Consider the following 13,142-nt stretch of genomic DNA (forward strand, 5'->3'; position numbering starts at 1 on the left):
ACGATAACTCATGGTATGGTCGCAACCATCCATCTGAAAGATACATGTATATCAACATAAGCATGTCACATCACTTCGTAACCTGGAATTTTGTGATCTAATTCCAGGGTCTTGCGCTCCAACATGACCTAATCAAAGTACAAATTCTAACATGTGAATAGATGTGTTGACGTTGAACATGCTAGAAAGTCGCTTGATTACTAGTCAATGATGTAAATTGTTAACAAGCGCGAGAGAAACCACCAATAATGAAAATGGTCCTCAAGGTACTATCAGCACAATCCATGAAATGTGAATAGAGGAACTGAAGTCGAACACCTGTGAGATCACTTGATCGAAAGCCAATGATGTGAACTTGTCATCGAGTGCGAAGAACTTGCCATTAGGGCCTGCAAGCTCTAAGGTACCGAAAGGGAGTCTCTCGATCAACTTCCCAGATAATGAGTTGAAGTCGACTGGAAGCGACTGTGTCGAAGGAGGGCCATAATGTATCCCACATCATCAACACGAGACAAAAGGATGCAAAATGATTTTGGATGATACAGAGAATTAGAGGTAAGTGTAACTACAAAAGGACAACCCTTGAACATATCGACGACACAACTGGAAGTTTGGCAACATTTGGCTCCATAGGATTGGTGGTTAGGATGATGTAGCAGAGATCAAATGGAAGGAAAAAATGAACAGCCCAACCCAGGAATGTCAACGATACAAAGGATAATATCCCAACCCAACACAAAGCAAAAAGTGACATGTTCAAGAGTGAGCTGCCGACACAACTGATTAGATCTCCAAATTTCCCCCCCACCATTTCTGGAAGGTACCCCAATTATTTTTTAATCACAATCTTGAAGGGGATATCATATGCTTGCACTGTAAGTTCATCCTTCAGACGAATCCGACCTATTAAGTTTAACAAGCCCTAGGAAGGAGAAGCTCATGTTCGTCATGATGACGAATCTGATGTCGTTTAATATTTTAACAAGTTCGACAAAGGTGTAACTCGGTATCTTTTTCATGTTTAGAGATTTTGAAAAAGACACAAAAAATAAAACTCCACATGGTCCCTTTTCGTACATTTGTGTCTCTCAAGCCTGAAAAGGTAGAAAACGATACTTGAGAGAACCGCTTGACCATTTTAGTCAAGGAGTACCTTTTTCGTAAATAGTGCCTCCTAGCCCAAAAAAGGGGTAAACTTATATTGGGCGCATGATGTTTCGCATCCGTTAACGAGTTCGAAACGACAAGGGCTCAGCTATCTTTTCACTTTTAAAGGGTTGGAAAAGAGCTTAAAAGTGGACCCCCCATTTTATTCTCTTTTACGAGTTAAAAGGGAAAAATACTCGACAATCTTTTCATATGAGTTTTACGAGTCGAGAAAAGAGCTAAAACATGACTCGACATCATCGTCAAACATCCATCACCTGTCGCTGCGCAAAGAAGGTAAAGTGCATTATCCAAATCTTGAGGCAAAATAAGTCAAAATATTTACAAAAACCTAATATTTCATGAAAAACTGAATAAAAAAGAGGAAAAGTAAATATTTTTTACCATTTACTATTTTACCTTGCTATGAAAGACTTTTTACTCACTTTTGCCCTAATTGTTTGAGAGCAGATTGCGGGAGATCCGGGAGGTCATTCGTTGAGCCACCAGTTACAGGTAAGAGCCAAAGCCCTAAGCCTCATTTTCATACCATTTATTCTTGTTTTTAACCATTTTTGGGGATTTTTGAGGGAGGATTTATTAAAAGTTTTTCACCCTCAGTGGGCGCAACTTCTAGGCATGGAATTGCGCTGGCTGAGGGTGATTAACACGGCCTATCGCGCCATCGGTGCAACTGTTTTTAAAACAGGCACATCGATGCCGTGAATAGGGAAAAAACCTATTTCCCCTTAAAACCAACGTTGAAATTTGAAATTGATGGGTCAAAAATGATTATTGACTTAAATCTATGGTTTTTGCAGGAGAGAATCACCGAAAATGGTAGACTGGAAAGAACGTGAGCATGAGGATGTGGACACCCAGACACTGAATGAACTAAATTTCCTGGAATCTTTGAGGGCTTATGGACTTCTCAAATTCTTTCTCATGCTAGGGATGTGGACCCAACCTGAGTTGCTTCGGTACCTGATTATTCTCTGGGACATAAATCGGGAGATATTCGGCATTGGTGACCAGGAGCTGGAGTTAGAAACTTCAGACATATATTTCATCACAAGACTATCCCGAAGAGGGGAATCAATCAACTTAGATGGGTCACGACCGATTGGGGTAATCATATCCATGTTGCTCGTCGAACATTGCCCTGATCCAAGAGTGGTGATATTGAGATTTCCACCATTCAGGATTTAACACTTAGAGTGCTACTGTTGACTATCAATAGAATGGCGGGGTCCTAGGGAGTGCATGAGACTAACAAGTCGAAATTCATGTATGCCATCGACTGCACAACACCGACGATATTCAGCTGGGCGGAGGCCATGAAGATCAACATAAAACGACAGTTGACCAAAGCTAAGGTAGGGAATCTGAAGAAATTTTGCTTCGGATCCGTACTAGTGACCCTTTTCTTAGAACGGGGACCACTGTTCCAGTACCAGTTGACTGAGGTAGATCCTCCCATGTCACGCGACCCGTGGAAGGTTGGCTGGAGTCGTTTAATGCCTAGGATCACTGGGGGCCAGAACATGTCGTACATGCCTGCCTTCTTTTCATAGCTACGACGATAGAAGATCGTCGTGGAGGATTGGCCATACAGTGGCACTAACTTATATGGAGATCCAGATATGGCTCTACCAGTTGGAGAGGATTTTGACGATGAAGGTAAAAAATCATTTTTTTTATTTTAATTTTGTGATTTTTAAGTGTTTTTTGAGATATATGTGTTTATAACATTTTGCTTTGTTGATGCAGACGTTGGAACAGAGCAGCCTGCTGGGATGTCCCCAATAGCCAGGAGCGTCGCCCGTCCGGTTGATGTTGTCGCTCCTTATCAAGAGGGGAGTGACAATGAGGAGGAGATTGTGAGGAACCTTGAGGGGTTGACTCGTGGTATCCCAGAGTATGCTCGGGTGGGAGAAATTCCTCACCAGTACCAGAGACACACGGTGGGAGTATCAGATCGGATCCGCTGATTGATGACTCGTGTTGCACGAGCCATGTCATGCTACCACGATCACCATGTTGATTAGTTCCTAGGTCCAACCATTACATGTTTTGAGGCCTATGTGCCACAAATATATGAGGCCTGCGAGCCGCCGATGTTATTTTGGACACACATATTATTTTTTGGGGTTTTGATGTATCAAACATTATCACCACACACACACACACACACACACACACAACACACACAGATATATATATATATATATATATATATATATATATATATATATATGTTGTATTTCTTGGTTACTATGGTACAAATGATTTGTTTTATCTTTTCACATGTTTCGTAAATGTCTATCCAACACATAATTAGCTAATGCATCTGTCAATGTATTCATACGTTTAGGAATATGATGATATGTAATATAATCAAAATGTATTTCTAGTAGACGAATACGAAGATACATTCAACAATGTAAACTTTGAAACGGGAACTGATACTGTTACCCGTTTTGTAGAGGTGGCAAAAAAATGACCCGATTTTCAAAAGTGTTGATGCAGAATACACATGTTTTTTTTAGAACATGGTTTTTGGAACTTTAATTTTTTTCATGTGCATTAAGTTTTAGAATGGTAGTGAATGGTAGTGATTTTCATCCTAATTTTAAAAAGTGAGTATTCTGCATCACACCCTTTTTTTAAAAGACCTATTTTTTGACTTTAAATTTTCTAGTGTGTGAAATGTAAAAAATTATTTTCTAAATTTGATAGTTTTTGAAGTCGTCATTGTATTCATATTTTCTTGTTCTCTATCTTAATTTTTTTATTTTTTTTAGTGGGGTTTTTATTGTTTTGCGTTTTTAAATTAGGAAGTCGATAGTTTGAATTTTAGATAATCTACATATTTAGACATCCTTAATTAATTTTTCAATTCACATGAAATAATTGTTTCTAAAAAACAACATTTTTTAACAATGGACATAAAAAATAACCATTTTTAACATAAATATAACAAAAAAACTAAACGTTTTGATAATTTTTTGCTAGAATTAACATGTCAAAATCACAATTTTTATACAAAAATATTAACTAAAAATGGTCAAATAATAGTTTTTTTAATGAATTTCATGTCAAAAAGATAATAATAACTACTTTTTTTTTCAAAAAATAATGATTAACTTAAAAATCAATGCAAAAATCACATATTACCAATATTGAACGTATAACAACCCTAATTGAGTGTTTATTCTTCACATAAAATGTCAAAGTCAAAACATTGCAAAGCTTGATTTACAAGCATAACTTAAATTTAATCAACAATGTCACGTAATCCAAACTCTTCGTCCTCTAGAGTTTCATCATTGTCCTCTTCCACAATATTTTCTGTTTCATTTTGCTCATTTTCCTCTTCTAATGGGTCTTTGATGTCTGCAAATCTCCCAATATATGTCTTTCCATACATTCCATGTAATGGTGGTTGGGGTTCCTTTGCTTTTTTTGCCACACGTGATTCACTATAGTCCCCTTTCTTCAACCCAATTTCTTGCATTGCATCTGGAAGAAATTGAAGAGCATTAATTCTTTGCTGAATGAAATTGCATTGTAATGGATCTTTCTCAATTGCAATGCAATTTCTTCCTTTTTGAGGGTTTTGTTGTTCTGTTTGTGGGTCTATGGCTTTAAGCAGTTTGATATTTCTTTAGCCCAAAGTTCCTTGGGGACTGTTGTATTTTATGTATTTTTTTTTTCCGATTTAATGAAATAGAAGGTACAACTCTTAGTTTAGCAAAACAAAAAGAAAATTTGCTCAGGGGGAGTTCCAGTACAGGTGCCAGTTCCCATTGGTTGGGTAGAGCATCTTTCTATTCACTGTGGTTTTGCGGTAGGCCAAGTCATTTATTCATATAAGCGAATGAATGTTAAACATGTATTTTTGTTTTCTGATTTTTGTCTTTATTTTTTATGCTTGTGGTTATTCCAATGTATTAATGTTTTGTAATTTGAAAATTATGAAATCAAAAAAGGAATGTAATATTTCTTTGGGCTAGGTTAGTTAACGAGGTTAATAAACAAACTATAAGTCATTGAACCAAAGGGGAACAATCATAAACGCTAATTAATAGGCTTGAAGATTGCTGCAAGCCCTAGGTTAAGCATGCATTATCCATAGACTAAACACACATACACACACACATATAAGTACTCTTGAAAACATAAAAAAATGTGTAAATGAATGTGTAGATTGTTTTTAATACTTAGTGAATTTATTGTTCTAGATATTTCTATCTAACACACATAAACATAATATGATGAATGAAGGCTTTCAAGCTATTTTTGAAAAGTATCAACTGTAACTAATATAATGTAATGAGAAAAATATCAGAGTCGAAGAAAGTAATACATGAGAGCTAAGAAAAATTGAAAGAAAAACTAATTTAAAATTAGTAATATTAGTAATATATGTCAAGCATACTATTATAGGATTTATCATTCACATGTGTTTCCTTCCAAGGTGTTTAATACCCAAAATGGTGAAACAAAATTTAGATGTGAGAACATAAGGGTTTTTCTTTATTTTTCTAATGAAAAATGAACAACCACCAAAGAAGATGTACAAGCAACATGCATAACATAATAGGTAACCTTTTACTATCCCTAGCAAAACATAATTAATTTTTTTGCATCCAGTTGCCTGGGGATACCATAGTTCTCCACACAATGACCCAGATATGATTTATAAAGCACTTGTACAATCGACAATTTGTATAGAAAACCATAAAAGGAATATACTACATAATTAAATCTCCACAGGTAACCTCAAAAGAGCATGTTCTAGTAATGTGAGTGTGAGCAGTCAAAGACTCATTAAGAAGAAAGACAAACATTTCTAAAAAGTATTTGGTGAGAGTTATAAACCCCAACTCGTAAGCTTTTCACGCCAAAAAGGGTTCTTGGTCAAAACATTAAGTTATGAAAATTAAAGAGAAAAATAAGAAGATGGTAATTGACCGCTTAACATCATTTCAAATCTCTTACCGTTGTCACTACCGGGGGCGGAGGTCATACATGTAAAGGAATAACCCGACCCAAAGTAGTTTATTAGTGCAAACTCATCAAAGAAAAATATAGGAGTTAACATTAATATCTAGGGTATAATCTGATGAGAAGGATTCAAAATTCTACCGTGGATCCAACACACTTTTGATAGTAATGATTTATACTTATGCAAAGATCTAAAAAATTAAAAAAGAATAAGGCATTGATAACATCTATCAAGAATCACAAAGAGATGAGCAAGTGAGTAATTACAAGAAAATTGTGTTTCTCTAAGCACTTCATTGCCAAGAAACTTAGTTATGAATAATATTTAACAAACAAAAATTCCCACGATCGGAGAGAGGCAGAGGAGAAAGTCAAGTGTCTCCTGCAATTTCAAGGGAAACGTTTCCTTCGATTATTTGCTCTCGTTGCCATTTTAGTTTAAATTCACGGATTCTCCGACACAATTAGATAATCAAATTGGCCAGAGCAAACAGATTTGGTGCTTTAATGGGCGGAGATCTTCATCCAGAAGCATTGTGTTGCAGTGAGAAATGCTACTGCGTAATGAGGTTTATGAAGGTTTTTTCTCGCAGTTCGGCGCTCTATAAACCGATTTGGTGAAGAATTTGAAGAAATCTTGACTCGGATTCGGCAGATAACGTAATACCACTGGTATCCTGCAAGAACTCTGTAGAAGTATCGATGCCTAGATTTGAAGAAGAAAATATGGGCTCGAGAATTCCTCCTGGTGTCAGGCTCATTACAAGACTGCAGTCCGGAAAACCGAGCCGCAGCGCCTACAGAACTTCTGTACTGATATTAACCTTCATCTCATATGCATCCTATCACGCTTCGAGAAAAATTCCCACGATCATGGGTGTCTATGATTTTAATGAAGACACAAATCCCATGAGAAAAACCCTAGAAAATGCAACACGAAAATTAGAAGTGATTGATGTATAATAACTGTATAAAAATTTGTGAGTGTAAAACTCTTGGAAATTAATAAAATCCTGCGGGTCTCCATCGCGCGCAGTGCCACCCCCGAGCCGCCCCGCCCCGCCCGACCCGCAGCGCCACCCCCGGGCCGCCCCGCCTCGCCCGACCGACAGCGGGTCGATTCCCGGAATCGACCCGCCGCCTGTCGGGCGGGGCGAGGCGGCCCGGGGGTGCCGCTGCGCGCGATGGAGACCCGCAGGATTTTATTAATTTCCAAGGGTTCCCGCAGCGGCACCCCCGGGCTGCCCCACCCCACTCGACCGGCGGCGGGTCGATTCCGGGTCGATTCCCGGAATCGACCCGCCGCCAGTCGGGCGGGGCGGGGCGGCCCGGGGGTGCCGCTGCCACAAATTTTCGGGGTCACATATCCAGCCATAATCGTTTTGGGATCGGCGGTGTCAAAAAACTTTCAAAACACTTGTTTGATTGAATACACAGCTTTTGCAGAGAGCTTTTCTGCACTTGGTGGTCATCATATTTCGAATGGATGTAATCATCATTGTTGACTTTTGACAATATGGTCAGGTTTTCTGGATATATGTTGTTTCCTAGCGTTATATTTTTGTTTATGCTAGTAATGTCCATAATATGAACAAAATTGATCAGGATCGATAGAAGTAGACTATAATGTCATGCTTTTTAAACTAGTGAATTGGTAATAAATGAAGCAGGCAACAATATGGAATACGGAAAAGGACATCCGTTGATTATACGAGGGACAGAATCCGGGTAGTACGATAATGAGAAAAATCTATGAATATATAACTAACTGTCATTAATAAAAGTTATTGAGTTTTATATGTTTGAAAAAAGGGGAGTGCCGTGCTCAATCCTTTGTCCAGAAGGGAGAATAACGCGAATATCTTATTCATTTTACAAGTCGACATATCATTTAAACCAAATGTATTTGTTATGCGTTATGTGTGAAGAGACATAAAAACTAACCATCCAAGATCAAACCTCTTATATCAATACATATAAACATATTATTAATATATAAATTTATTAAACAAGGGCAACTTTTTCGGTTAATTATCTCGAACAATATTCCTTATTTTAAAAACCAATATCTCTCATGTCAAAAGAAACATCTTCACGCATATCCATCATGTTGCTGTAAAAATATAATAAACTACATCTTTGATTCCATTGCATTGTATGCAGCAGCTTAATTTTCCATACTTTCGTTTAAACTTATCTTTACAAATATTCATGTTGTATCCGGGGTTTCAAAGTATTCTTCTTACTGGAATGAAGCGTACCATGTCGGCTTCAATATTCAATGAATATATTGGCAAATTCTCTTCCAAAACAGTGGATGAAATTAATTCTGCATCCGTTCCTTTTGTGCTCAAAGTACTTCTCCATGGAGAGCTATCAACTTCATTGCCTTTAGAACCACTACTGTCCATAGAACTAGAATTTATGCCAAGCTGCTTAAAAACCAAACCTTTCTTCTTGCTTAAACGCCTTTTCTCCCTTGGACCCATGCCAACAAGTAGGGCAGCCTCTAGGCCTTCCCGAGTAATATCCGTACCTTCGTAATAATTTTTGATTACCATTTCAAGCTCTTCACGTCGTTCCTTTGGCATTGTTGATCCATGCCGCAAGAGTGCCATTGCAGCAATTCTCAATTGCAAAGGAGAAACACCTCTTTCACCACCATCTGCAACAAATTCAGTTCCATTGACTCCTCCCTGACTATTCCTAGAATCTACTACCTTTCTTGCAAACAAAGGAATTCCAAACTTAGTAGCAACTTGTCTCTTATACTTCTCAGCGGCAGAATGTGCAATTTCATGACAGTCAACACAAAGCAAAACAATATCATGTGACCGGTGGCTCTTTAAATGTTCTGGAAAATGCATCCTATAGCAAGACGGAATGATCCTGTACCGTAAATAATGATTGCTCTCTCCGCAACCAACACACATGTTCTTTTTGCTTTGAATGTAGAAATCATTGTTTTCATCTTCAGGGCGACCTTTGGGCTCAAAAAGAAGTTTTACAGCTGGAGGGTCATCCCCTATAAGTTCTGCCAAATCCCGACGAATATACCAATCAAGATTTCTCTGATCGCAATAACAAAGTAGGCGACCATCACTGGCATAGATTCTACAATTGTGATAAACAGGTGACTTGCACGAAAATTTCCGCACAAACTATGCACGTGAAGCTTCCTTACTGCCTCGTTTTGACACTCTGCCTCGGTTTGCCTCAGAGAACATTAACCTCTTTGAATTGAACCTAGAAGATTTTCCTGCTGTATGCCCCTCCCAATTGTCAACTTGCATGTTTCCACAATAATTACCCTGTTTAACTCCCACACATGCAATATCTTTTTACAAATTACCGTTCTTGCTGACAACATCCTCTTTAAGGAGGTTGCATAAATCTTTTATGTGCATATAGACCACAGGAGATGGTGAAGGAACTGGTGTCATGAAAGAAGACTCGGTGACAGACTGCACAATAGAATCAGCTGCAGAAATTGTACTATAAATCTTTTTTGGACTAGTAGGTGTTGCCTTTGCCAGAAAAATTATTGCTTGATCAGAAAGTATAAAACGTAAACTCTCATCTTCTGCCCGGGCCACAAAATCTCTCCACATGCACAGCTTCCTCACAAGCTGCCCAAATCTACCATCTTTCAATATGGACTCTCTAGATTTACTAGAACTTGTTCCTTGACTACTATAATAGCGTGACAATATAGATGCAGCAGCAGCTTGCCCTGAAGAAGCCCCCTCCTTCTCATACAATTGAAGTGTGAAAAGATTAGAACGTCGGACAGTCTCCTCAAACAAATTTGACCCATATTTATCATTAAGCTCAGCAGAAAGGCAGTCTGCAATATAAAGTAGATAGTGTGCATCAGCACGTGCATACTGGACCATGGCCTCTGGTAAAGGACGTAATCGCCAATCTGCACGCTGAAAGACTTTATTTGAAGATATTCCACAATATGTTTGAAGCAAATATGCCAGTGACCTCTGTGGTTTAGCAAGAACATCACATGCCCTTGCAGTGTCAAACAAATTTACAACATAGATGTGAAAGTCCCGCTGAAGCCAAAGGATGTCACTATCAGCTCCATGAAAGACCTTACAAATAGCAGGGTTAGCAAAGACTGAACGCAGTAGACACATGTCATCATGCAGGGCAATAGTGTCCAGTAGATAATCATCCTCCTGTGTTGAGATCTGAACTAAAGCAGTAAAACCAAGAAATGAACGTAAACTATGTTGCTCTGTATCAACAACGAAAACACGCTCCAGACATAATACTTGGGAAAGAGCCTCTAGCTCAGATCTTTTATCAATCCATGTATACGGTCCCTCCATGCTCAATGGCTCACTCGCTAGACTGAACTTCAGAGGCTGTGGAGGATGCTCTAACAAAAAGTGAATTTGGTCTCCATATGGATGGGAAACTGTTGTAGCATCTCCATTTTGTTCCCGCTGGTGTTGAAAGTGTACAAAGGGCGACTGAGAGTTGTCAGCCAGAATGCACTTGAACTTCCTTTGAGGTTTCTCGTCTGCGATTGGACGCCGAGTATTTTTCTTATTGTGATGAATCGCATACACAAATATAGCTAATGAAACTGCCGCCAAGCAGGAAACAGTAAAGATTAATTTGCTCTCCATTCCAATGTGGATTTTTTGCCCTTTTGATATAACAAAGGGTAATTTAGACTAGATTTTTTTTATTTTCCACCCGCCCACCCCTCCCCCGCCCGCCCCCTCCGCGGCAGCGGCACCCCCGGGTCGCCCCGCCCCGCCCGATCGGCGGCGGGTCGATTCCGGGAATCGACCCGCCGCCGGTCGGGCGGGGCGGGGCGGCCCAGGGGTGCCGCTGCGCGCCTGCAGTGCCACCCCCGGGCCGCCCCGCCCCGCCCGACTGGCGGCGGGTCGATTCCCGGAATCGACCCGCCGCCGGTCGGGCGGGGCGGGGCGGCCCGGGGGTGCCGCTGCGTGGAATTTGAACATATTACTCCATAACAAAAATTAAACAAGCAATCACTAAATCTAGCATCATTACAGATTCAAGTTCTTACAAAAGAGATGAATAATTTCAGAAAGCCATGCCCTATCAGGAAATTAACATTTTATTAATCAAGCAATAAGTAGTAGACTTGCAACTGTGCAACTGCTAAACATGAGATCCTCGTCTATATTTACAGACAAGCTTTAAATACTTTAGATCTTCCGAATTTGTTCTACCGAAAGAAAACAAAATCATTTAACCATAAATCTATGCTACTTGTATATTATGCTTGACCAAACTGGTGACAAAATTTCATGATCATTTTCCTTGTAAATTACATAGATACTTTAAAATAACATAAAGCAATGTCACAAGTATTTCATAGCTCGTCGTTAAAACTCTCAAGACTAGCATTAGTGCACATAAGCAATTCAAGTAGTGAACTTCACAAACGGAAAGATTCCAGAATGGAAAATCAATCTCCATCCTAGGCAAGAGAAATCATCATCAAAACTTGCAAAACGCTTGAAAGCAGCAGCACTAATCAATCATGTCTTTACTGAGGCATAAAGAAGCTATTCAAACTCCGCGCTTTCATTCGATTAAGAAAGTCTCATGCATCCGTCAAACACCTGAATCACATTAATTGTCAAAATTCAATCACTTACAAATATCAAACTCACTCCTACTCTTGGACAACAAAAAAAACTAGTTTAGCTTCTCACTCCTTTTCTGCATTGAAGGGCAGAAACAAATTAGTTTCAAATTGTGAACTAGGCTCAGATATCCCAAACAAAAGAAAAAATAATTTAGAAGTGAAACAACTACAGTGACTAGTCAAATCATACAAAACACATCTCTCAACCACCGAAACCCAACACACCCCAACAATCATTGTATTGTGTCTTCTGAAAATATTGTCCAAAAAAAGGCAACTATATAGAAGATCTACTCCAGCTAAGAAAAATTTCTACACTGGACAAATTAAATACAGCACACAATTGCAATAATGGAGACCAGGAACATCAAACACGTAAACAGTTCAAGTTCAGAAGCTTGAATTTTTAACAGACATGTATCTTACAAAAGAGACCATGTGGATAAAATTAAATCGATAATTATTAACAATCAATATATAGGACGAGTGGGCAGAATTATGGAAAATATCACAACAGTGCAGCTAGAGAATAGAATGTGCCAATCACTACATAAATTTTTTACTGCCAATGTTCCTAAACAAACAAAAATGACAAGCAATAACAAATTAATACCCAACATCACGGCTAATAACTTAATATAATATATATTAATGCTGTCGAAACACTGTTCAAAACAGAAAGCACAACACCAATAATCAAGCCCATACCTAAAATCAAGCTACTAATACAAATAATTCAAACAATGGTGCGCAAGATCACATATTACATAAATCAAGAAACAGCCAGCAAAATGCAACTAGGAAAAAATAAGAGAGCAGCAAACACTGCGAGTATTAAGTACAGAGAATTAAGTATGTGAAAAGGTATTCGAGTCAATAACTCAAACAACGTTGTGCAAGATCACAAATTACATATAACTAGGAAAAGAAACCAACAAGAGAAAATAACTGCACGGAAAAAACCTACACCTGTTGAACACTGTGAATTAAGGATTGAAAAAGATGTCTTCTAGATAGTATAGAAAAATTACTATAAAACAGTGCAACGAAGTAAAACTCTAATTACATGATCTCCAAAAAGTACTCTGCAATGCGGGATGGGAATAACCTCAAAGACGATACCAAAATTATGCAGAAACTTAGAGTTCAGTGGGTCACTGGCCTCTCCCCTCGTGACAACACGAGTTTTAACAAGGATTAGAACAGCTAAAGTCAGCGGGCAATTTGAGAAAGATAGAATCACAAGCCTGGGATCTAAGGCAAGCAATAACAATTAGAGAGGAACTCTTCGCTTCAAGACGACAGAGATTCTGAAAAGGTTGTTACCAGAAGGAACAGTGTT

At 38.6% G+C, this 13,142-nt stretch overlaps 1 protein-coding gene across 1 annotated transcript; it reads right to left on the reverse strand.

The window, feature by feature from the left end:
• Nucleotides 1-8,384: 8,384 nt before the first annotated feature.
• LOC149196119 (protein RRP6-like 3) lies at nucleotides 8,385-10,824 on the reverse strand. Its single transcript, XM_089408175.1, is given in 1 exon segment — nucleotides 8,385-10,824. A coding segment is annotated over 1 exon segment (2,418 nt). The 5' UTR covers nucleotides 10,803-10,824.
• Nucleotides 10,825-13,142: the final 2,318 nt, after the last annotated feature.

Source organism: Pinus tabuliformis, chromosome 2_2 (assembly GCF_031772625.1).
Source record: "Pinus tabuliformis cultivar Carrire ecotype Pingquan chromosome 2_2, CPIR1, whole genome shotgun sequence".
NCBI classification, from domain to species: Eukaryota; Viridiplantae; Streptophyta; class Pinopsida; order Pinales; family Pinaceae; genus Pinus; species Pinus tabuliformis.